At 62.9% G+C, this 23,960-nt stretch overlaps 4 protein-coding genes across 4 annotated transcripts in view; all 4 read right to left on the bottom strand.

Annotated features, from left to right (window-relative positions):
• Window positions 1–60: 60 nt before the first annotated feature.
• Window positions 61–2,144, bottom strand: APOA5 (apolipoprotein A5). Its single transcript, XM_058818968.1, has 4 exons — window positions 2,075–2,144; window positions 1,414–1,469; window positions 1,216–1,324; window positions 61–1,093 (listed from the first exon to the last, which is right to left on the bottom strand). Exons 2-4 carry the CDS (start codon window positions 1,460–1,462, stop codon window positions 61–63), a joined length of 1,191 nt encoding a protein of 396 aa, XP_058674951.1. The 5' UTR covers window positions 1,463–1,469; window positions 2,075–2,144.
• Window positions 2,145–2,777: 633 nt separating this feature from the next.
• Window positions 2,778–4,196, bottom strand: APOA4 (apolipoprotein A4). The gene is made up of 3 exons (XM_058819174.1): window positions 4,133–4,196; window positions 3,858–3,984; window positions 2,778–3,760 (listed from the first exon to the last, which is right to left on the bottom strand). Exons 1-3 carry the CDS (start codon window positions 4,179–4,181, stop codon window positions 2,833–2,835), a joined length of 1,104 nt encoding a protein of 367 aa, XP_058675157.1. The 5' UTR covers window positions 4,182–4,196; the 3' UTR covers window positions 2,778–2,832.
• Window positions 4,197–6,574: 2,378 nt separating this feature from the next.
• Window positions 6,575–8,163, bottom strand: APOA1 (apolipoprotein A1). Its single transcript, XM_058819030.1, has 4 exons — window positions 8,020–8,163; window positions 7,841–7,896; window positions 7,477–7,630; window positions 6,575–7,398 (listed from the first exon to the last, which is right to left on the bottom strand). Exons 2-4 carry the CDS (start codon window positions 7,881–7,883, stop codon window positions 6,801–6,803), a joined length of 795 nt encoding a protein of 264 aa, XP_058675013.1. The 5' UTR covers window positions 7,884–7,896; window positions 8,020–8,163; the 3' UTR covers window positions 6,575–6,800.
• Window positions 8,164–9,150: 987 nt separating this feature from the next.
• Window positions 9,151–23,960, bottom strand: part of SIK3 (SIK family kinase 3) — a 69,169-nt gene continuing 54,359 nt past the window's right edge. Inside the window, exons 15-25 of the mRNA XM_058818994.1 lie at window positions 22,659–22,802; window positions 19,881–20,031; window positions 19,059–19,184; window positions 18,667–18,752; window positions 17,900–18,009; window positions 16,974–17,316; window positions 15,860–16,734; window positions 12,200–12,363; window positions 11,357–11,489; window positions 11,105–11,272; window positions 9,151–10,808 (exon numbers count right to left, since the gene is read on the bottom strand). Of these exons, the coding sequence (XP_058674977.1) occupies window positions 11,115–11,272; window positions 11,357–11,489; window positions 12,200–12,363; window positions 15,860–16,734; window positions 16,974–17,316; window positions 17,900–18,009; window positions 18,667–18,752; window positions 19,059–19,184; window positions 19,881–20,031; window positions 22,659–22,802 (2,290 nt within the window). The 3' untranslated portion in view covers window positions 9,151–10,808; window positions 11,105–11,114. The remainder of the gene's footprint in view (window positions 10,809–11,104; window positions 11,273–11,356; window positions 11,490–12,199; window positions 12,364–15,859; window positions 16,735–16,973; window positions 17,317–17,899; window positions 18,010–18,666; window positions 18,753–19,058; window positions 19,185–19,880; window positions 20,032–22,658; window positions 22,803–23,960) is intronic.

The following is a 23,960-nucleotide window of genomic DNA, read 5'->3' as shown; positions in this document are numbered from 1 at the left end:
CGTGGCTCGGGCGGATCACGTGACGCGCGCGGGCCGCGATGGCGGCGCCTTTATTGGGGTTCAGCGCCGGAGCCGCCCGGAGCCCGCCCCGGGATCCTCCCCGCCGCCTTCCCCGGGATCCCCCGCGGGACCTTCCCCGGGATCCTCCCCGCCGCCTTCCCCGGGATCCCCCGCGGGACCTTCCCCGGGGCCCTCCCCGCCCCGCTCGCTCAGGCTCAGCGCCAGCTCCCGCCACAGCGCGTCCAGCCGGGCGCGCAGATCCTCCACGGGCGGCGGCGGCGCGTCCGGCGGCCCCTCGGGCGGCTCCGTGCGGGCGCTGAGCTTCAGCCGCATCTCCTCGGTCTCCTGGTCCAGCGCCCGGGTGAAGGCCTGGATCTGCGCGTACGCGTCCCGCCGGAACTCCTCCACGCGCCGCTGCACCTCCCGCGCCAGCGCCTCCCGGGAGCGGCCCGGGGCAGCCGCGGCCCCGCCGGGGTACAGGCTCAGCTTGGCCTTGAGCTGCTCCAGGTTCCGCTGGATCTGCCGGTGCAGGTCCCGCGCGTTGCGGGCCAGCTTGGCCGACAGCTCCTGGATGTGCCGGTTGAGCTGCTCGGGGCTGGCTCGGGCGTGCGGGGCCACGCCGCGGTGCAGCTCCTGCACGTTGCGGTGGATCTCGCTCAGCAGCCGCTCGGCGTACGGCCGGAAGATGTCCTTCACCTGCTCCGTGTGGAAGGCGATCTTGTCGCCGTAGTGAGCCGCGAAGCGCTGCAGCTCGTCGGCGCCGCCCAGGAGCTGCGCGGCCGCCTCCCGGCTGGGCACCAGGTGCCGCCGCAGCTCCCGGGCCCGCAGGGACACCTGGTCCAGCAGCTCCTCCGTGAGCGGCCGCAGCTGCTGCCGCAGCTCGTCCAGCTGCCTGCCCACCTGCTGGTGCACCTCGTCCACGTACGGGGACAGCTGCAGGCGGAGGCTGTCCAGCTCCCTGCGGAGGGCCTTGCGCAGGCTGCCCGGGTCCTCCCCCAGCCGGGGGGGCTGCAGGCCCCTGCCCAGCGGGGACAGCTTCTCCAGGAGTCCCCCCACGGAGCTGAGCCCATCCTGAACGCTCTCCTTCAGGTTCCTGCACGAGAGAGCCCCGAGTGACCGCCCCGTGGCCCCCCCGTGCCCCAACACAACACGCACCCTAATAAACGCTGTTGCCCCCATAGGGCCCTGCCCGGCGGGGAGCGGGGCGGCACTCACGTGCTGTCACTGCCCAGCTTGCTGTGGCCGCGCTCCAGGCTGTCCTTGTCCCCCGTCAGCTGGCTCAGGTACCGCCAGAGCCCGCTCTGCGCCGCCTCGGCCGGGGGCACTGCGGGCGGGAGCGCCGCTGCCGCTGCTGCTGCCGCTGCCCCGCAGCCCCCGGGGGGACCCCTGAGCCCGGCCCGGGCCCGCACCCACCTGAGCAGGCGGCCAGCAGCGAGAGCAGCAGCGCGGCCTTCAGCAGCATGCTCGGGCTGCGGGAGAGGGGACAGAGCCGTCCGAATGCTCACGGGGGGCTGCGCGCCCCTCCCCGCTCTCCGCAAGGACCTGGGGTCCCCCGGGCACCCGCAGCTCCCTAAAAACCCCTGCGGTTCCCCATGACACCTGTGGGTCCCGGAACAGCTCGGCTGCTGCCCCGCTGCAGTCACGCCCGGCTCCTCCGGCCGCACGGACTTAAAGCCCCCCGCCCCTCACCTGGCCCGGGTCGCCTCCCGCGTCCCTCCCGGCCGGAGGCGGCCGCTGCCCGCCCTTATGTAGGCTCGGGGGGCGGCCGAGGAGCGGCCGATAAGGCGGCTTTGGGACGGGAAGGCGTTTTGGACCTCACTCCGTGTAAACACAACGTGGAGGTCCGGCCGGGTGACCTGGGGGCCGCTGCCCCCCGGGCTCGGGGGACGGGGCTGGGCCTGGCCCGCGGCGCTCGCTGCACCCCGCGGGGATCGCGGCACGGGATGGGGACGGGGACACCGGTGCCGCTCCCGCCGGGACGCGAAGGGAGCCCCGAGCCCCGCGGCGGGTGCGGGAGGGCGAGCCCGGCTCGGGCAGTGCGGGGCGGGCGGGGATCAGCGGGTCGGGCTCGCACCTTCCCCTTCCGAGGCCGCGCTCCCGCCGGTCCCCGCCGCGCTCGTGTCCTTTCCTTTCCGCCTTGGTTCTTCCCGGGAACGAGCCCGGGCACCGGGGCCGCGGGGCCGAGGCCGGGGTGAAGCGCCGAGCGGGCGGCAGCGCTGCCGCGGCACCAAAGTCCGCGCGGTCCCTGCCCGGCACGGCCTGCGGCGACACGTGAGGCTGCTCCAGGCAGCGCTCACCTCGTCCCGTCCCGTGCCGTCCTGCCGGCAGAGCGCCTCAGTCCCCTTTCCCTCTTGGTGACCCGCCGAGCTCCCTTGCTGCGCTGCGGGGACCGGGCGAGCGTCCCCCACCCACAGATCTGTCCCCCGCCCACCGATCTGTCCCCCGCCCACCGATCCCCACCCCTCGTGGCCGCTGCGGCCCCATCGCGCTGCGGATGTTTGGCCGCCCCCCGCGGCTCTGCCCCCCGGGTGTCCCCGGCTGTGTGAGGGCACAGCGCGGCCTGGGCTCGCCCATGGGCTCACCTGGCTGCCGCCACAGACACTCCCACCCAGCTGGCCCCACCTCTGCTCCCTGTCCGTGCCACCCCAGAGCCCAGATTCGGGGTAACGTTCCCCCCTCGGAGCCTCTGAGGTGCCCCAGGTACCCCAGCCCAGGGGAGCATGGACAGGGAAGGAAGGACGGACACGGAGCAGCACGTGCATCACAAGGAGATTTATTTGTGCCACTGCAAGCGGCCGAGAGTGCTTGGAATGTGTAGCTGGCAGGGCGGGTTTAGTTCTGCGGGGGCGCGGCGGTGCTGAGGAAAGCGGCCACCTTGTCCCGCACCTCCTTCTCCAGCAGCTCCAGGTGATCCTCCACGCCGGCCGCGCCCGAGTCCAGCTTGCCGCGCATCTCCTCCAGCCGCTGCACCAGCTGCTGCCCGAAGGTCTCCCCGAAGGGAGCCGCCTGCTGCCGGAAGGTCTCCAGGCTCTGGCCCAGGCGCTGCTCCAGCTGCTGCGCCAGGGGCCGCAGGCGCTGCCGCAGGCTCTCGGCGTCGCCGCTCGCCGCCTCCCGCAGCTCCCGGGCCAGCGGGCTCAGCTGGGCTCGCAGCTCCTCGGAGCTGGCGGCCAGGCGGGCCCGCAGCTCCTCGGCCGCCCGCTCCATCTGCGCGCTCAGGCTCTGCAGCTGCCGCTCCAGCCCGTCCCGCACCTCCTGCGCGTAGGGGCTGAGCCCGCGCCGCAGCTCGGCCACGCTCTGCTCCACCTGCGCCTTCAGCTCGTCCGCCACGGGCGACAGCCGCTGCTTGACGCCCTCCACGCCGCCGTCGATCTGCCGCTGCAGGCGCTCGGCGTAGGGGCTCAGCGAGGCCTGCACGCTCTCGGCGTTGTCCTGCAGGCGCTCCCGCAGCTCGGCCGCGTAGGGCTCCAGCGCCTGCCGCAGCTCGCCGGCGCTGCGATCCACCTGCGAGCGCAGCTCCTCGGCGTACGGGCCCATCCTGGCCCGCAGCTGCCGGATGTTGGTGCCGATCTGCTGGTGCACCTGGTCGGCGTAGGGCGCCAGCTTGGCCTGCAGCTCCTGCAGCTCCCGCTGGATCTGCTCCTTGAGGCGCTGCGAGTCCTGCGCCAGCTTGGCCTGCAGCTCCATGGCGAAGGGCTCCAGGCGCTGCTGCAGGTCCTCGGCGTAGGCGCTGACGCTCTGCAGGTTGCTCTTCAGCAGGGTGCTGGGGACAGGGGACACGTCAGGGCCTGCGTGCCCCGCCCCGGGCCCTGCCCGCCCCCCGAGCCCCCCGAGCCCCCCGGTCCCGCAGCTGGGCTCACTTGAGCTGCTTGCTGAGCTCGCTCTGGTGCAGCTGCTCCGCCGTGTCCTTGGCATTGCTGCCCAGCTCCGTGAAGTACTTCCAGATCACGCTGGCCACCTCATCAGGGTTCACATCGGCCCGGGAGCCTGCAGGGGCAGCCGGTGTCAGAGCTCACACAGTCCCATTCCCCTGGGGACAGCAGGGACACTGCCATCCCCACCCTGCTGGCACCAGGGACAGCAGGGACACTGCCATCCCCACCCTGCTGGCACCAGGAACCCGCACAACACTCACCTGAGATCGCCAGGAGAACCAGGACAAGGGCGGCCGCCTTGGGCGCCATCCTGAGTGCTGGGGACTCCTGCGGGAGCACAGAGAGAGGTGAGGGAAGGCCCAGGGACCAGCAGCCCCCAGCCAGAGCACATGGAGAGTCAGGCTCCATCCTGGCTCCCTGCAGGCTCTCTCCCGGCTCCCTGCAGGCTCCCTGCAGCCCCTGCCCTGCTCACCTGTGCTGCCAGTGCCGCGGTAGCTGCAGAGCCGGCAGCTCCCAGCACTATTTATGCAGCCCGAGGGCTCCTGCGGCTTCCACGCAGGCTGTGACACAGCAAGGGCTTGGACTTTAGTCGGTCACAACGTGGAGGTGCCTGACGTGTGCGCAGGCCTGACATCACCCAGGGCCCTGACATCACCCGCGGCCCCGCCAGCCCCCAGCAGGGGGACAGGGACAGACAGGGCTGGGGGACACGCCGAGCCCCTCCTGGGGACAGGGGCCTGGGCTGGGGGACGCCTCAGAGCTCTGTGGAGGCAGCAGTGGCTCTGTCAGTGCTGGCAGGGCAGTACCTGCGATGGGGGGGTGTGGGATGGGTGGCAGTGTGACAGGACAGGGGGGCTGGGGATGCTGCAGGGACCTCCCAGCTCTGCCACCGGCTGGGCAGCGGGCAGGACACGGGCTCAGGGGGACGCTGTGATGGAGCTGGGGGACACACGAAGCTGTGCACAGGCAGGATGGCATCGCTCCTTCCCAAGCCAGGCTCCTGGAGGAGCCCTGGCACAGGAAGAGGCCAGGACACTGCAGGACACTGGAGCCCCGCGGTGCCTGGGAATGCAGCTGTGACCCGTGCGTGCCCCCGGCCGTGGGCATCGGGCTCTGGGCACGCAGCGGGGGCAGCCCCGGCCCAGCCCAGCCGCCCCGGGCACAGCGGGGCCGCGGCCGTGTGTCCCTGCGGGCAAAGGGCACGGCGGCAGGGCAGGGACCCGCCAGGCAGGGGCAGTGCCAAGGTCCGAGGAGCCTCGCGGTGCCCGGGCCGTGCCCGGGGCCGCTGGATGTCACCCTTGTGCCGCGCGTGCCCGGGCTGTCCCCCCGCGGGCAGCGGGCTGGCTGCGCACACGCGTGTGCCCACGGCCCGCTCTGTGCGCACACGCACGGACGCGCGGGGCCCCTCAGCTCCGTCCCGCGGCGTTTCCCAACTCCTGGCCGGACACAGCGCCCCTGCAGCCCCCCCGCGCCCTGCCCTGACCTTTGCACGAATCCCCCGGGCGGCCGCGGGGCGGCTATAAAGGGGGAGCCCGGGGCTGCCCCGCGCCACAGCCCGGCACAGGTGAGTGGGGACAGCCCCGGCGAGGGTCGGGCCGGGAAGGGGACGGGCTCGGGACCCCCGTGCCCCCCCGTGCCCCACACCGTGCGCTCTGCTCTCTCCCCAGCCATGAAGGCGTCGCTGCTCTTCGTGCTCGCCTGCACGGCCGTCATGGCTCTGGGAGCAAGTAAGGGCCGGGGGCTGCGCAGAGCAGGGCTGGGGGCTCAGGGCAACGGGGGCACACGGGGGGCGCAGCCGCGGGACCCCCAGTGCCACCAGGCTCGCCCTTGCAGGGGCCGACTCGCCCGAGGACTCGAAGGCGCTGGTGCAGAAGGTGCAGGAGCTGGCGCAGAAAGTCTCGGCCATGACCAAGGACGCCTTCAGCAGGGTGCGGGAGTCGGAGGCGGCGCAGCAGGCCAGGTGCCCCCGAACCCCCGCCCTGTCCCTGTCGCTGTTCCCGGGGCCGGGGGACCCGGCCGGGGCCCCGCGCTGACCCCCTGCCCTCCCCTGCCCTCCTCTCCCTCGGTGCAGGCAGTGGCTGTCGGACAACGCGGAGCTGGCCAAGCAGCGCCTGGTGTGGCTCAAGGAGCAGCTGGCCGAGCTCCTGAAGAAGACTCCGGCCCCGTAGCCTCGCCGGGGGCTGCCCGGGCTCTGTCGGGGCTGGGGACCCCCGGCTCCCCCCCTCGCTGTCGCGGTGTTCTCAATAAAGCGGGGCTGATGCAAACGCTGTGCTGCCATCACTGGGGGCTGCCCGGGAGGAGCGGGACCCGCAGGGGGAGGTGGGGCCGGGACAGACACCAGCACCGGGGTGCACACGGCCGTGTCGGGGTGCACAGGGTGGCAGGAGCCGGGTAATGCTCCCAAAAACTCCTGCAAATTCAGTGCCACACACCCAGCGCCCTGAGTGGGGCTGAGCTCGGCTGCACCTCGGGCAGAGCTGGACTCAAAGGCTCCCTACACCAGCCCAGGGCTCCCCTCACCAGCCCAGGGCACCCCACACCAGCCCAGGGCACCCCACACCAGCCCAGGGCACCCATCACCAGCCCAGGGCACCCATCACCAGCTCCCTGTGTCCCCAGTCCCTCTGAGTCCCCCAGTACCTCCCGTTCAGAGCACCCCTTGCCCCCTCCAGCATCCACTGCAAAGACTGAGCGAGCTCCAATAACTTAAGTCAAGTTTATTTCTCAAAAGGGAGGCAAAGCTGAGAGCGACGCCGGGCTGGGGAGGGAATTCTAGGGGAAGAGGGGGTCTCCGGGGAGGACACCCGAGGGCTCCTGCAGCCTGTCCCCAGAGCCCCCTGAGGAGAAGTGCCCGGGGCAGGGCGGGGAGCGCCCGGGGCGGCGGCGGAGCGGGGCTGGGCTCAGTCCCTGGCCGCGCCGGCCGGCAGCTCAGGCCACGGTCTTCTGGAGCTCCTCCAGGAGGCTGAGGAAACGGGCCTTGAGGCTCTCGGTGTAGGGGGTGAGGCGCTCCTTGAAGTCCTGCACCAGGGGCGTCATCTTCTCCCGCAGGCTGCTGAGCTGCTCCACCACCTTGGCCTGGTATTCGGCGGCCTGGGGGATGCCCTTCTCCCGGATCTCCTCCAGCTTCTGGCTCAGCTTCTGGCGCAGCTCATCGCTGAAGGGGGCCACGTTCTTGCGCAGCTCCTCGACGTGCCCGCGCAGCCGGTCCCGCGCCTCCTCGGCCACCGGGGTCAGCTTCTGCTGCAGCAGCTCCACCTTCTGCTTGCTGAGCTCCTTCAGCTCCTGGGCGAGGGGTGCGAGCCGCTGGCGGTACTGCTCCAGATCCTCCGTCCACTTGGCGGAGAACTGGTCCAGGAAGGGCTTGATCTTCTCCTTCACCTCCTCCAGGTCCTTGGTGAGCTCCTTGCGCAGGGACTCGGTGTCCTTCAGCCACATCTCCCGCACCTCTTTGTAGTAGGGGGCCATGTCCTCTCGCAGCTTGGCGGCGGCCGCGCCCAGCGTGTCGAGGTTCTCGCCCAGCTTCAGGCTGCGGGACAGGAGGGATGGAGAGGTCACGCACGGCGCCCGGGCACCCCCAGCCCCCCGCCACACGCCCCCCACTCACTCCAGCTGTTTGCCCACGGTGGAGGCCTCGAACTGGGCAATGGCTTCCTTGCCGCTGGCCTTCACGGAGTCCAGGTACACATCGAGCATGTCCTTGAGGCGGTCCAGGGGCGCCTGGGGCTCATCGTGCTGCCAGAAGGAGCGGGCCTGGGTGCCTGCGGAGAGAGCCGGCCGCGCTCAGGAGACGGTGCCCAGGGACGGCTCCAGCCCTGCCGGGTCCTGCCCGGCTCGGGAGGAACCGAGGAGCCCCTGGGCCGCAGCTGGCTCCAAAGCAAAGCGCTCCGGAAAGCGGCGGCTCCCAGCGGCGCTCCCGTCCCGCCCGCGCCGCTCCGTCCCGCGGGGACCGCAGCCCCGGGCGGACCTACCCGCGAGGCAGAGCAGGGCGAGGGTCAGCACCACGGCTCTCATCTTCGCGCTGGACCTGCGGGCAGAGCAAGAGTTGGGAGCCGGGGCAGAGCCAGAGCCAGCCCGGCGGGGCTGAGCCCCAGCCCGGCTCACGGTCCCGCTCTGTCCTGCGGCTCCTCGGGGCAGCCCGGGCTCTTACCAGCTCTCTCCTCCGCTGCTGCTCGTCCCGTCTGAGCGGCCGGGGCTCCGCCGCCGCTATTTATGCCGGAGGGGCAGTTCCGCGGAGATAAGCCAGCGGCGGCCCCCGGTGTGCGCGCAGGGTTCAAGGATCGCGGCATCGCCGCGGAGCGCGGCTTGGCAGGGGCGGCGAGCAAACAGGAGCTCCCCGCGGGACGCGCCTCGCCGGCCAAGGAGCTGTTTACGCTCCCGGTGACCCAGATTCCCGCTGGCCTTGCCGGGGCCCCTCGCAGCCCCCAGGGATTGGCCGCGGGCCCGGGGACAAGGTTTATTCCCGCAGGGATTTGGCCTGCCGTACCCGGACCCCTCGCCTCGGCCGGGGTCTGTGCCCCGTCCTTGACGGGGCCGCTCACGTCACCCCCTTTTCCCGCTGTGTCCCCAGCCCACAGGTCCGGAGCTGCGCCCTGCCCGCCCACGCCAGCCCTCGCTGGGAACCTGGGCAAGGACAAGGGGGAGGCTCAGAGCAGGCACAGAACTGGCACGGCCGCCCCAAAACCGCCCTCAGCCCGAGCCAGCCCCAGGAACTTCCCTGTGCCATTGCCACCGGTGCAGGGACGCACAGGAACCAGGCTGAGCCCGGCCTGGCAAGGGGAGAGAGGGGCCAGGGAGAGAGGGGCCAGGGAGAGCGGGGCCGTGTCCCCGGAGGGGCTGCAGGGGCTGTGCAGGGCTGGCACTGCCAGGGGAGCTGCGACAGAGGAACGATGCTCCCGTTTCTGGGTGGCACCGGCTCGCTGCAGCCCCAGCCCGCTGGGCACCGCAAGGGCATCGCACGGGAACTGCCAGCGCAGGTGCTGCAGGCACAGGCACAGCTCCCTGCGCCTCCCAGACCCTGCCCGCAGCTGGAAAAGCCCCAGGGCAGCAGATGCTGGGCAGGCTCTGGTCTGCAGCACTGCCGGTCCCCAGGCTCTGCTGGGCTCAGGCTGCAGGGGGCTGCGAGTGCCGGGGGGCTGCGAGTGCCGGGGGGCTTCGGGAAACCGGCCGGGGGGGCTGCTGGGGACTGCGACCAGTGACAGCGCCAGGGATGGGCTGGGGACACAGCAGCTGCCGCCCCTTGAACTTTGGCGTTGAGCAACAAGGCAAACAAGAGCCCAGGGAAGATCATAATCATGGTTTTATTTGTTATGATCCCACTGTCCAACTAATTGACTAGTTGCAAGTGACCCACAAAAAATGGACTGAAGATTTACTGAAACTCTTTTTTTTTTCCTGTTCCGTTTTTTAGTCCAACATAAATGAGGAAGAAAAAAAAAAATACTTCTGACATTTCCAAAAAACAGAAATAATAGCAAAGTATATTAATATACATTCAACATATACTGCGCGTATTGATTACTACAATACAAAGCCATGATAAAAAAAGTGTGATACTGCGGATGGCACGGTGACGGCCCTGCGGGGCAGCTGCTGCTGGGGGGGGCCCGGCGACTCTCCCAGGATACAGTGTCATGTAAACAAAAGGAAAATGAACCAAAGGGACAGAGCAAAAGGCTTTCAGCGTTCCCCACCCTTCCCGCTCCATCCCGCGGGCTCTCCCGGCCCGCAGGCGCCGCTGAGGGGCCGGCACGGCCGGGCTGTGTGCGGAGCTTCCTTCCCTCCTCTCTGGTTCTCGGGATCCAGAGCTGTCAGCGTTGTTCTCCCGGAGAAGGGGAGGCCGGGAAGAGGCACGGGGTAAGGACAGCAAAGTCACCTCTGCCGTGCTGGTTTCACACTTCCTTCTGTGCAAAGTCAGGAGGGCTGGGGCGATGTTTGCTTTAGTTTTAAAAAATATTCCGGAAAAAACATCAGTAAGAAGGGTTTGAGCTGGAGCTTGTCAAGTCCCAAAGGCAAGGGTGACACCATGTGCTCCTGAGCCCCAGGGCGGGGGGGCCTCCCGCTCTATCCACCACGGAAAGGATGGAAAAGGGACAAAGAAGAGACCTCTGCACGTCCCGACTGTATAAGGAGAATTACCACTGTCGCCACTGGCACGAGAGAAAACCAGTCACAAGTACAATGTCATTAAAAGAAATAAAATACTTTGAACAAAAGGTGCAAGTCACAATTCATATAGAACAGAATCTAGTTAAAAATTTCTCTCAAACAGAAATTCCTTTTGCCTTTTATTAATAACAATAATAATAAAACAACATTTACCAAAAAAAACAATTCCTACGTGATCGGGAGGAAAAGCGAAGGAAACAAAGAAAAATCCGTCTGCCCTACATTAGCCAGGAAAAGAAAAAACCCCAAGTCGTGGCAGAATTGGAAAGAAAAGGGGAGGGAGGGCAGGGCAGGGGGGATGCTGTCACCACCCCGACACACGAGAGGGAACAGAGCAGACAGAGTGAGACAGAAGTGAATTGCACCGGGGTGGGAGGGCCCTGCCAGGCCCAGAGCCCCAGTGCAGAGGGACAGGGGCAAGGAGAGCGTGGCCTCCATCCAGGAGCGGCTCCAGCCCCCTCGCAGCTGCCCAGGGAGGCTCCAGGGAGGCTCAGCCCGGCGTGGGGCCCCGGGCAGGGCCAGCCCCCAGAGCAGCCCCGGCGCCGAGGCCGATCCTCCGTGTCGGGCTCAGGGCTCTGGGTGTAGCTGGAGTTACAGGCAAGTGTGGCAGAAATTAAAGAACCCAAAGGAACGACACACTGGATGAAGTGAGGATGAGGAAAGGGGCCATGGTATTCCAGTTAGTCAGAAATACTACGGCAATTTGGCGCAATGCTGCTAGATACTGTTGGTTTAAAATGGACCTTTTCATTTCAAAGCTGTACACAAACCCTGCAAGAGAGAGAAAACACACGTTAGGGGACACCAGCATGGCACATCTCCTCCGACAGCCCTCCAGGCCATTGCTGACCCTGCCCCAGGAGTGAGACCCTGCCGTGCAAAGGGGTCTGAGTGCAGCACAAGGCTGAAGGAGGGAAGCTGTCCCTGGGCACATGGGGCACAGCAAACAGCTTCAGCTCTGAGCAGATGGTCCCAACCCCAGCACTGGAGCAATGAGCAGGGAAGGTGACCCAAGGGAGTGAGGCCCGAGGTGTGGTGTGCTGAGAGAAGGACACAGGGATACTCACTCCCTCCTGGTTACACCCCTGCCTGCTCCATCCCAAAGGGCACCTCCGGGTGCTTGTAGCTCAGCAGGACGTCCGTGATACACGTCGAGGGGTAGCAGGAGGTGTTGAGGTGCTGGCTGCCGTCGCCCAGGCTCCCGTGCTCTTGGCCTTCCAAACCCTCCCCGCATTCTGGAAGGGCAGAGAGGTGACTCAGCAGCCGTGGCAGTGACTCAGCTCCCCGAGGGGCTGCCCGGGCCCCCTCCCCGTGCTCACCCTCGCCGTCCCTGTCCCGCAGCTGCTGGCTGGCCATCAGCGACGACTGGCTGAGCACGGCGTCCGACATGCGCGCCGAGCTGAGGGCTTTCCCTGCCATCAAACTCATGCCAGGCAAGTTATCCAGCTGCACCTGTGGGGATGGCAGGACACACTCAGGGGCAGCTCAGGATCCCCTCTGCTGTTCCCATCTGCCCACAGACAGGGCAGGGCGCCCAGGGAGCCTCTGCAAGCCTTCAGCAAGGGCTGGGGAAAACAAGAATTGTATCAGGCACAGCTTGGGTGCAGCCTGTGCCTTCAACAGGAGGATGGACTGAATGGTCCAAATGCCTCTGAACTAACAGAATCACAGCACAGCTGGGGCTGGAAGGGAGATCAGGAGATCATCCAGCACAAACCCCTGCCAAGGCAGGCACACCTGGAGCAGGTGACAGAGAAACACATCTGGCTGGTTTTGGGATGTCTCCAGAGAGGGAGACTCCAGGCCCTACCCTGGGCAGCTGTTCCAGTGCTCTGCCACCCCCCATAAAAAGAAGTTTTTCCTAATGTAGAGGTGGAACTTGTTGTGTTTTAGTTTCTGGCCACTGCTCCTTGTCCTATCACTGGGCGCCACCGAACCAGTGAAGCTGACGTTCTCATCTACAGCAGAAGGGAGCTGTAGCAAAGCCCACACCCAGATTTGGGCAGGACAGTCCCCAGCACCCCAGCACCCCAGAGGGCACAGAGCACTGAGGTCTGGGCTGCCCTGACCAGCCCCTTCCCAGCGGGGCTGGCTGTGTCTGCAGAGCCCTGCGTGGCCCCAGGCTGTCTCAGAGCAGGGACGGGGCAGGCAGAGGCACCTACGTAGGCATCGTCGCTGTTCTGGATGGTGTGATGTCTCTGCAGGCTGCGGGGCCGCGGGTGCTCACTGGACGAGGGGCGCACGGGGTAGCCCAGCCCGTTGTGGTCAGGCACCTGCATGGCTTGGCCAGGGGAGCTCCTGTCCATGCAGTTCCCTACGATGGACTCTTGAAAAGCAGACAGGACAGAAAAAGGACACGTTAGTACAAGGGACCTGCAGCCTCCTGTGCTGCACACCAACACTCCTTGCTGGCAGAGCAGGGACAGGACCCCCGGCTGCCCCAGTGAGAGTGGTGCAGCACCAGTGCCCCCAGCTGCACTCACGTGGGCCTCTCCCTCCCATCAATATCCCAAAGGATCCCAATGCTAGCTGCCTTCCATCAGGGCTGCAAAAGCAGCCTAAGGCTGGAGCAGTGGGGCACAGGAACCAGACCCTTTCCCACTTCTGCCTTCCCCTCAAGCCTGAGCTCGACCCCCACATTGTTACACAAGAGCTGGGGGAGCCTCCAACACGGGATGCTCCAGCAGGGCCCCTTGGCAATTGTAAGCAACATAATCCTGCTGAAAGAGCTGGCCAGGATCTTCACTTTTATCAGATGACTTCTCCCTGCCCTCCCACAATCTGGCTGCGGGAGCACACGAGTGCTCTGCCTGGCAAAGTCCATCTGCACTGCAAGCTCTTGTGACTGAGGGCAAAGGCCACATTCCTATCAGGCAAAGCCTCTCATCATCAAGTACACGATGTTTTGGATAAAGTCCTGAGCCATGGAGGAGCCTCCATCGGGGCTGAGCTCGCAGAGTGCAGACCCTGCTGAGCACAAAGGCCCGAGCGCAGGGGAGCTGCCCCGAGGTGACACAGCTGCAGGTACATCCCTCACACAGCCAGAGCTTTCCCAGGGCTTTGGCCAGTGGGAAGTGATGTCCTGCTGTGCTGGGACACTGCACGGCCCAGCTGACACTGCAACTGCCACTAAACTGCTCCCCAAAGGGATCTCACAGAATCCTAGACCATCCCCACATGGACCCACAAGGATCTGACCTGCACAGAGCAGTCCCCAAATCTTTCCACAGATTTAGCGGAATTCAAGTGAGACCCCATCCCATGTGGTCCCCACGCTGCTCACAGGCAGCCCAAGGGCAGAGCATGGCAGAGCAGGGACAGCACAGGCAGCACACTGCTCCCCATGCCCTTCCTCCATCAGGAATGTGGCATTCCTGCCGGAGCCCTGTCCCAGGGCAGGCAGAGATGCAGCCTCCCCCTTCCTTTGCACAACCGTGGGGTTACGTGCGGTTAGCAGTCAGCTTTCCCGGAAAAGAGAGAAGGAAAACATGAGGTAACAGATGTTAGCGGATCAGTGCCACCCACACATGGCCTGGGATGCTGCTCCAACTGTGGGAACAGTGGTTGGGGCCAGCAGCCTGCTGCTCCAGCTCCACAAACAGCCCCGGCCCCAGCCCCTGTGCTGTGGGTGACGAGTTCCCTCAGCCTGGATGAGCCAGGACACAAAAACAGCTGCTCCCCAATGCCAGCACTTCAGCTCTGGGGATGCTGCTCTGCACCCAGGGACAGACACCCCGAAGTGACGCCCCCAGCCCTGCAGAGGAGAGCCTTTCATGCCCCATCCTTTGTGTGCCTGTGGCATGTGACGCTGGCACGGCGCTGCCGCCAGCCCGGCTCCCTCCGCCCAGGTTTCCCACGGGCAGCGCTCCCAGCCCCGGGACGGCCACGCTGGAGCAGAACTGGAGCAGGGCTGCTCACAGGCAGCTCAGCCACATCCCAAACAGATCTGGTCGGCTCTCAAGGCTCCCGGCTGCCATCCCTGGCAGCTGCTGCACAGACACCCAGAGCGCTGCGATCAGCGTTAGCACGCGCCCTTGGAAGCACAGGCACTCCCAGCCACAGGGAAACCACTGTGCTCCGGGGAAACCCATCTGGGGAGCTGAGGCAGGGAGGGAAGAGACCCTCAAACTGCACCCTCATCACACAGTCTAGGGAAAAGAGTGGGAAAGCCAGATGTAGGATTTGGTGTAGGTCAATAGTGGGAAAGCCTAGGGATATGGGATTTGGTGTGGGTGAATAGTGGGAAAACTGAGTGATGTAGGATTTGATATAGGTAAAAACCAGGAAAGCCCAGGGGTGCAGGGTTTGCTGAAGGTAAAGGTACCTGGGAAGCTCTGAGGTGACTCTGCCTGGACCTGAGGCAGCGCAGGCCTGAGTCCAAGTGGGTTATGGAGGCCATAGGGAAAACGGTACAAGCAGTTGCATCCCAGGACAGAGTTTACTACAAACAGCCCTGTCAGAAAGGCTTACACAAGCCTATTTGTAAACATCTATTTGCTTTTACTCATTTACAAGGCCTTGCAGTCTAAAGTCCTTCTCCTTTGTGTAACCAGTCCTTGCACCAGCAGCGCGGGGGCTGAGATTTGGCTTCTGACTTCAGCAGACCTCACTGTCCATCTACCGGGCTTCAGTGACAAGTTTCAGACTCATGATTTCACACCAAACGCCCCTCCAGAGCTTCCAATCTCCGCTGAGCCTGGGGCGATTCCCCCCACTCCAAGCACAGCAGGGAAGCAGCTCTGAGAGCAAAGAGAATTCAGAATTTGGGAGGATTTCAGCACAGCCCAGCCTCGTCCCTGCCCCCCGCCCACACTCTGGGGGGTCAGGGCTTGGCAGCCCCACTCAGCCCTGTGAGCCAGCCTATTCCAGCCCGGTACTTTCCCAACAAACCCGTGCTGTGTCCCTGAACAAAGCTGGGCCTCCTGTGCCTGGACACAGCTCCTCCGCAGCAGGGCCCTGGTGCCAAGGGCAAGCTGGTGGCTGCAGCCCAGCACCCCGAGTCCTGCAGAGAATACTGATCTGCCCACTCAGCCTCTCCTCAAAGCCCTTCAGCAAGGGGCTCAAGGGGTGTTTTTCCTGCAGAGGAGCCTGTGATTACAGCTCAGGCAGGAATTCTCGGGCAGCCCGGGGCTGCCAGAGCAGCCACTGAGGAGCAAAGGTGCAGCTGCTTCCAAGGAGCAGGAAAGGTCTTCAGATCCTAATGGCAAGTTTAAACTCACTCTCTCCAGAATCCACCCTTCCCAGTTCAAGCAGGGATAGAATCTTGCTGCTGCTCCTTCCCAAAGTGCCAGAGAGACTGCAAGGCTGCTGGAGCCACAGGACACTGACCCACACTGTTAACTGTGTGTTTGTGGGAGCTTTAGCAGTGCCTGGGCTAAGAAGAGGAATAAATGACTGCACTGCCACAGCTGGGGTGTACTGGCAGCTGAGCTGTTCCTATCCCCTCTTTACAGGGGATGGGGAACATCATCAACAAGAATAAATCTGTGGCCACCATGCAGCGCCCCTAAAAAGTGGCACCAAGCTGGGGCCTGGTCTTTACCTGCCTGCAGAAGTAGGTCAGATTCCTAAGGGAAGCAGCCCATGGGGCACCTTCCTTATTCAACCCTGTTTATTACAGAGGCTGTGCCTGCAATTTACTTCAGGCCACAAAAGCCAGAAAGAATCTCGGTAATTCTGTGCTATGCAGAGCATGTCAGGAAACCCTTGGTGTGCCGGTGTTCTGGGCAGGAAGGTGAGTGGCTGGCACAGACAGACAGACAGCTGGCCTGCACTGACAGACAGACAGACAGCTGGCCTGCACGGGCAGCAGGGAGCCTTACCTCTGCTGGGCACCTTATTCCTGAATGCGGGCTGATGCCTGTACTGGTGCGTTGCCAGCTCCTGCGCGGGGTTAGCAGTTCCTAGCAAAGATTCGGGGTCCCCGTGCCCTCCTGTGTTCACGAGCAGAGGGCTCTCGTGGCAACCTTTGGTCAATGTGTTTGAACTCTTACTGTCAGGAAAGCTGTCCCTGTTTCCCTCGCAGGCGCAGTCCTCCTCCATGCTCTCCGAGTGGAACAGGGCTGGCTGGTGCCCGTATCCCTGCGGCGGCGGTGGCACGGAGGCAGGGACCTGCTGGATACATTCTTGAGCCCTGATTTTTAAGAGATGTTGGGGGCTGTTCTGGGGGTGGTACGTGTCAGCACTCTGATAAGGCAAAGACAACGACTGGCGCTCCGAGAGGTTCTGTCCCATGCTGCTGCCCATATTCCCGGCATCCCCTTGACTCATATGCCTGAACAACTCTTGGTACTCTTGCTGCTGCTGCTGCTGCTGCCGCCGTTTGATGAGCTGTGCAAATTCTGCCTGGGGCAGCCGCATGTCCGTGTGCCCCGTGAGCGAGTGCCGGGGGGAGAGCAGTCCCTGGAGGATGTGCGGTACCTGCTGGTGTCGGCTGTAGTCGGGCGGGGTCGGGGACAACAGTGCCTGCTGTAGTGCCGATGCCGTGTAGTGCTGCTGCTGCTGCTGATGTGCGTTCGGGGGGAAACTGGGGTACTGCTCGAGCTGCGGGACCTTCAGAGCCTGCTGGGCTGCGGGGAACCCCACCCCTCCCGGCGGGCTGTAGTTGCTGGGGGAAACGCGAGGCTGCTCCGGGAACAGGTGGGGGTGTAAGTGCACCTGGTCGTAGTTGGCGGGGGGATACCTGTTCACGTTCAGACTGCAAGGACAAGGAAAAGGACCGGTGATTGTGCTGCTCAGAGGGAGCCAGAGCTGCTCCTGCACCGGAGGGGCTTCCCCGGGCAGGTGACACAGCAGCCCCGGCCCGGCTCAGCTACTCCTTGCCAGGGCCAGCGAGGCAGCAAGCACAGGGCAGAGTGGCGAGGACAGCGCGTCTCACGCTGCCACCCCCTGCTGCCCACAGCGCTGCCCCAGCCCCAGCAGGCAGCAGGGCCTCACCTGTGCGACTCGGCGCTGTCGGCGCTCAGCTGCTTGGACAGCTGCCGGTGGCCGTAGCTCAGCGAGGCCATCAGGTTGGCACGGTGCTGCATCTGGATCTGGCTGGCGCTGGGGCTCAGGGACATGCCCCGGGCGTGGGAGGCCCCGGGCAGGAGGCTGCTGCCCACCATGTCCCCGGGCTCCTGCACCTGGATGGTGACCTGCTGGGGCTGCTGCTGCTGCTGCTGCTGCTGCAGGGCCAGGCACGTCAGCCCCATGGCCGGCGGAGGGGAACAGTTACCCGACTGCGGGAAGATGGTGGTGTGGGATGGCATCCCTTGGAACTGGGACTGGGAGGCGGCACCTGCAAGGAACAGACACTCAGCACCCCTGCCAGCCCAGGGAGCGAGATCTGCTCCATTCTCTGAAGTGCTGGACATGGCTTGGATTAACCTGGGCTACTGAAAGGTGTCCCTGCCCGTAGCAGGGGCCTGGAGAGGGATGATCTGTAGGGTCCCTTCCAACCCAAAGCAGGCTGTGATTCATTCCATGACTCTGGGCCAGGCTGGGAGCCCAGTACATGTCCGTATGGGCGCTCTGTCATGCTGTGCCAGCGTGCAAAGGTCACAGCCAGAGCCCCTTGCACCAAAACAGAAACTGCGGAGCTGACAGAGATTTGCATAAACCTGAGAATATCAGCCCTTCCTCCCCACCCCCGGGAGAGATAAGTAAGGATCTTGTGACAAGGAACCTGACAGCACATTCCAGCTGGCAGCTCCTCGCCAGCTCTGATAACAGCAGCCCTTGCTGCCAGATGGAGAATCTTTTACATCATCAGCAAACTGTGCACGGCCTGGGCTGGGGGAACGGAGCCCTGGCAACCCCAGGCTGCTCCTGCAGGCTTTGGTGGGATCCCACGGCCCTGCCCAGCTCCCAGAAGTGCTTACCATGGGGCTGGAGCACGCTGCTGCTCACGGGGGGCGGGCTGCTGTTGGGCTGCCTGAAGAGATGATTGCTGGGGTGGTTTGGGGGTGGGCTGGATGGCTGGATCCGTAACCTACGCAGGGAAACAAGCACCTTCTCACCAGGCCTGCTCCTTGTCAAGATGCTGTCCCAACTGTGAGAACTGATGCCAAACACTGCGTGTCTTGCTCAAAATAAACACCACAGAGCCCTTGCTGGGCATCCCAAGGTCTCTGCAGCTTGGCTTCTCTTCTGAGAGCCACCTCCCTTGTCCAAGTCACACAGGGAGTGAGCGTGAGCCGGTGGCTACCACAGAAACCTGGGGACAAGGACACTGCAGGCTCACCTCCTGAGTCACTGCACCTGGTGAGACACCCTGCAGGCATTTCCCATAACTCAGCCTCCCTCACCCACAGGTCAGGGTGCTGAGGGCAAGGAGGCTGAGCTCACCAAGGGCCTGGCAAGGTGTGAGACACCCAAGGAAGCATGAGAGAGCTTCAAGCCACTCAAAAGGCAGGACTGTCAACCCTCTGCTCAAAGCAGGTCTGTGCCTCTGAATCAGATTTCTCTGATTCTAAAGTCCTTCTGAGAGAATCCAGCCCAAAGGACCAGGCACATTCACCTGGGAAGTGGCAGTGTCATTCTGACTCCATAAATCTCCAACTCAGCCTGGCCTCTCCTGAGTGTGTCAGCTCATCCCTGGGCTTCAGGAAGAGTCAAACCCAGAGCTGTCCTAAAGCCATTTCTTTACCTCTGGAGCTGGTGAGTGAGCAGAGCTGGCTGGTTTTCACATGGAGCTTGCAAGGGTGGAGATGGCTGGGGAGGCCGGATACAGTCCTGAACCAGGCACCACAAGAAAACAAGAAGTGTTTGCAGTCAATGCCTCAGTCAGTAAATTTAGAAACACTGCTGGGTGAAGCAGGACATATCCAGATTCACTGAGTGTCAGTCCCTGGTTGCAGCCCTGGCTGCCACAGCTACCACAGCAGCTGTGCAAACATCTCTGCTGAAATCCTTCAGCCTTCAGCAAGCCCAGCAAACGCCCCTCCCTCAATCCCCCCGGGACCCGCTCACGAGTTGTGTCTGCAGCAACACAGGAAAACAGAGCTGAGCCTTCAGCAGCTCTGGCTCGGGCTGCACTACCTGAATCTGCTGATGAAGGATCTGGTGGTGCTGCTCCTGCTGGTACAACATGTGCTGCTGCTGCGTCTTCTCCAGCGTCCGCTCGTCCATGTGCCCCCCGTACATCTTCTGCAGCTGCTCACACTCCTGCAAGGAACCCAGCACGGCCCAAAAATGACCTTCTGCTGCACAGCACCCTGCTGTGTGGGAATGGCACGCTCTGCAGCCCACCCCTCTGAGAAAAGCTGGCAAGGCAAGCCTAATCCATTCCTCTGACAGAATCAGGTGTGCGGGGACGTGGCAAAAAGCCAGAAAAGCAACGGCTGCATGTGACACTGAGCTGGCACTGCTATGTTCCCTTAATGCAGGCAGCAAGCTCTGGGAACAGCACTTCAAGGTGAGGAGAGCATCTCATTTGTGCCATGCTGCAAGGGGAAAGGCCTGTCCTGGGGCCAAACCCCGCTCCAGCCATTGGCAAGCTGTACCTGGCTGTGCAGGGAATATCCCACAACACACTCAGGAGCTGCCCTTTCCCGGGACACCCTGGAACAGCCCCAAACTGCTGCCAGGGGAAATGTGGGAGAGCAGGAGCTGCAGTCTGACAGTGCTGGTGGGACAGGCAGGACACCCATGGGTGGGCACAGCATGGTGGCTCTCCCCAGAAAAGAGGGAGCAGGAATCCCCCCAGGTGCCCAACTGCAGTGAACAGCAGAGGACACTCAGGGCAGGAACAAACCCTGCAAAGTCCCCAGGGTGTAAAGATTCCTCTTTTGCTTCCTGAAGCAGCAACACAGTAAGAACTCCTTGTGGAGGCAGTTTTGAGGGCCCCCAGCCCCCTCTCACCTGCTGAAGCTGTTTGATGCTGCTGTTGTTGCCCATCTTCTCCAGGTGGGCTTTGAAGGCCTGGATGCTGGCGGCCCCGTCGGAGAAGCGCCGCACCGGGGAGAAGCGCTCGGTGGGGAGGTGCAGAGTGTTGGAGTCCTTGTAAATAGAACTGAACACAGGGGAAGGGGGTTAGAGACGTGTGACCAGCCAGAACACAAACTGCAGCACAGGCTTTCCATTTCCACCAGCCTCCCAGCTGCCTGGGTGCTCCACACTGGGCAATCGGGATGGGCACACCTGAACCGAGCTGTGCCCCAGGCACCTCAAGCACTTCCCCTTCTCAATGAGGTTTCTTTGCCATCAGAGGGAGCCAGACTTTTTTCAGGAGCTGTTTTCTGCCGAAGCTGGGGCTCCCCATTATCACTCAGTTCCTGCCCTGCCATTAGGTGCCATCTGTGTTATCAGGAGCAGAGATAACCTGGCAGACACTCAGCACAACGTGCCTCACAATAAACAACCGGGGCTCTGCCTGCCCTCGTGGCTTCCAGGCAAGTGCTATCTCTGGCACCCGATTTCTGTGCAAATCACAGAAACACAGAATGCTCTGGGCTGGGAGGGACACCTTCCACTGTCCCAGGGTGCTCCAAGTCCTGTCCAACCTGGCTTTGGACACCTCCAGGGATGGGGCAGCCACAGCTTCTCTGGGCACCTGTGCCAGGGCCTCCCCACCTCACAGGGAGGATTTTCTCCCATCACTAAAGGATTTCTTTTGTAAAGATTCTGCAAATGCCACCTCCAGAACCCAGCAAGCAGCATTTAAAGCACAGGCTCCAGTAGCAGCCTTTGTGTGTGAGAAGGTCATGGAGACGTGGTCCTCACAGCACCTCTGACACCAAACCCAGCTCAGGAGCCAGCTCCTGAGCTCCAGAGGTCACTCTGAGGGCTGCTCCAGCTCCCTTTGTCACAAAGTGACTGATGCTGCACCACTTCCAGCAGGCTGGGTTCTGTTCTGTCCCTGTCTCTGCCTTGGGAGGACACAGTTCAGCTTCCTTCCAAGGGAAGAGCTGTGCTCCTGCCTTTTGAAGCCATCCCATCCATTATCCTGATCCATTTGTTCTCCTGTTGCATTGATGGAAAGCAGAAGCAACAGATAAAATCATGCTGAGTTTTTGAAACCCGTGTGGGCAAGGCAGAACAGCTGCACTTCCCTGTACAGCTGGACTTCAATTCTGCTTTCAGACACTGAATGTGACAAATAAGAACACACATAAGATGGCTTAAAATAGGTTAAGGGCTAAAATAAAACCCACCCGCCGTTCAATAATGTGGTTTATTTACACAATGACTGCTAATTTCTGTGCCAGGTATGTAATGAACTCACTGTGGAACACTGTGTTTAGACCATGGTCAGATGAAATTTCCGTGATTTCACAGGAAAAACACAGAACGGGCTCACAGCACGTTACAACACCAAGAGTGCAACGAGCAGATACCACCCTGCTCATGATGCAACAGCTTCAGGACTCCAGAGCCAAGAGCCAGAGGTGACACCAACGTTATTTACAGGGTAAGTGTGTTTAAAGTCTTGTAAAAATTCCGTTCCTGCTGTGCGTGAGGGACTTGGCTTACCTGTAGGATTTGCAGCAATCCTGAAAGCAGGACACAGCACATTCTGCTTGTTTTGCAAGCTGCACTCCTCTTCCTATCAAGCTGTGGCCCTAGAAATGTTTCCCCTCTGCTCTTCCCATCCCCCGGGCACCTCTAAAGAGTAACTTGAGGGCAGAGAGGTGCTTATCTTGGTTTTGCAGCTCCAGCGTGGCACTAGCAGTGTCTCAGTCTGCTCAGAGTTCACCTGTCCCTGCTGATTACATCAGTGCTCAGCTCAGCAGGTCTCTGGCTCCAATAAAAAGGGCTTTGTCAAGCCTGCCACTGTGAGCTGCCCGAGGGGCTGAACAGCAGCACCAGCCTGGCCTGGCAGCCACTGCTTTCCCAAGAGGCAGCAAACCCCAGTGTGCAGCTGGTTTGCTCCTAGCACTGAGGTGTCAGAGCATTTTCAAGCATTTTTAGGAGGTTTTTTTTTTTGTTAAGAGGAATTTAAGCTCCCTCTGTGGCATTAGCATCTCCAGCTGGCCGCTGTGACAAGGGCTCTGTCACATTAATGCCTCATCAGAACTGTCCCTCCCACACATCCTGAGTGTATTTAGATCTAATTCAAAAGTTCCCTCTTTCCCAAACACTGTGATTGGTTTTTTTTCCTTCCCCCATCGGGATTCCTTTTCTCACATCATTCCCATCAAGGGCTCAGGTGAGAAATGAAATTACTCTCGAGGAGCTTTGCACAGAGACTTTGCAGTCAGAACACACAACTCTGGTGCAGAACAGTGAGGGTTTTAAGCTCTGCTGTGGATGACTCTTGGTGCAATCTTTTGCCTGCATCTGCCTCCAGAAATGTTCTGTAGCAAATCTGCTACCTGGACGCCTACCATTACCCAGGGAAAAAACCTTTCCTCTAAAATAAAGAATTGCTTATTCCCAATATTTCTGTGATGGTAGCCATTCCAGCAATCACGTCCAGCCACAAAAGCGGGACTGGAGGGAAGAGCCAGCTGGTTTCTGCTGGTCCCTGCAGGCAGGGGGTCACACACCCTCTGCTCTGTGGGTCTGCTCTTTGTCCCTGCTCCTCCTCCTCCTCCTCGTCACCCCTCCCTGCCAGCGGGATGTCCTCAGTGCTCCGTTCCAGGGCCACCTGGGCAGGGTCCTGAGCGAGCTGCCCGGCCGGCCGGTGCCGTTACTCACCGGTGCTGGTCGGGTCCCAGGTGTGGAGCCCAAGCCCGGGGTCGGAAGGACTGCTGTCCTAGCTGCCTCTGCAAGTCTGGAGGGATTTCAGCTGTAGGGTTGGTCATGGCCAGAGTGTGCCTTTTTGACCTATTTGCCAAGTATCTGCAACAAGCAGGAGCACATTTTATAAGAGACTGATGGGAGTACTCCGAAAACAGGGAGTGTTAGATAACCCAGAGAACACGGGAAGGAAGAAGCTTGTGCAGTGCTCAGAACACGGCACGGACACGCTGCCCATGCCCGTCACAGCACTGGCTCGCCTGTGCTTTGGGGACAAGAGCAGCTGCTGCTGCTCTACTGCCAGCCCTGGAAGGAAAGAGGAGCCGTTTGCTCTTCCCAGCAGGAAAGCCACGTTTCACCTCAAGGGGAATGCTGGTATGTCCCTTTGGGAACACCCCCTGCCCTCAGCGGGCATTCAGAGCAGGTCTGTCCGTGCGCCCCAGCCCAGGCAGCCAGGGCAGAGATAACCCAGCGGGAGCTGCTGCTCTGCCCCGGAGCCTCCTCAGAGCCACCCTGGGCCACCCGGCTCCGGCCATCAGCGCTGGGCACCGTGTCCCAGCAGGGGAAGGTGCCCGAGGAGCACGAGAAGGGCTGGGCTGAGGCAGGGCTGTGCCAGCCCGGTCCGAGTGCGCCATCTAGCCCCTGCTCAAAGCCGGGAGCCGCCCGGGATGCGCAGGGAACGGGAACCGAGCAGCAAGAGGGTTCCTCCCTCCAGAGCCACCAGCACCAGGGCTGGGCTGGCCTCACACGGGAGCTGGGAGGCGACAGCTCAGACAAAAACCCGCTGTGCACTGGAGAAGAGCTGCAGCTCTCCTGCAAAGCCCCCAAAGACCAGGGAGGAGGAACTCGGAGCCTCTGCTCCGTAAGGATGCGAGAAGGGCCAGGCAGTGCTGAGAGCTGCTCCTGGCACGGCGAGCTGGCAGAGAGGGGCTGGAGCCCCCGCTCAGGGCTGGCACTGCACCAGGCTGTGCCCGCTCAAGGCCGCTGGGATGAGCTGAGCCCTTTGTGCCCTGTGAACACAAATAGCAGCCAGGCAGCTCCGGTAACCAGGCCGGGCACCGCTCGGGCACTGACACCTGCACACCCTCACCTCTGCTCCTTTGCCCAGCTACTGCCCCGGGAAGCAGAAAGAGCAGCAAGCAGCACAGACTTGCCCAGACCCGGCCTCTGCTTGCTGCTGAAGCCACTTAAGCAGAAGCAGCAGGTTAACAGTGCCGTGGTGCCCCGCCAAAGCCCGTGCCATTAGCTGTTTAAGAATCA

Source organism: Ammospiza caudacuta, chromosome 23, assembly GCF_027887145.1.
Source record: "Ammospiza caudacuta isolate bAmmCau1 chromosome 23, bAmmCau1.pri, whole genome shotgun sequence".
Classification (NCBI taxonomy): Eukaryota; Metazoa; Chordata; class Aves; order Passeriformes; family Passerellidae; genus Ammospiza; species Ammospiza caudacuta.
Note: the sequence above shows the minus strand (reverse complement) of the source record. Positions and strands in the feature narration are given on the sequence as shown.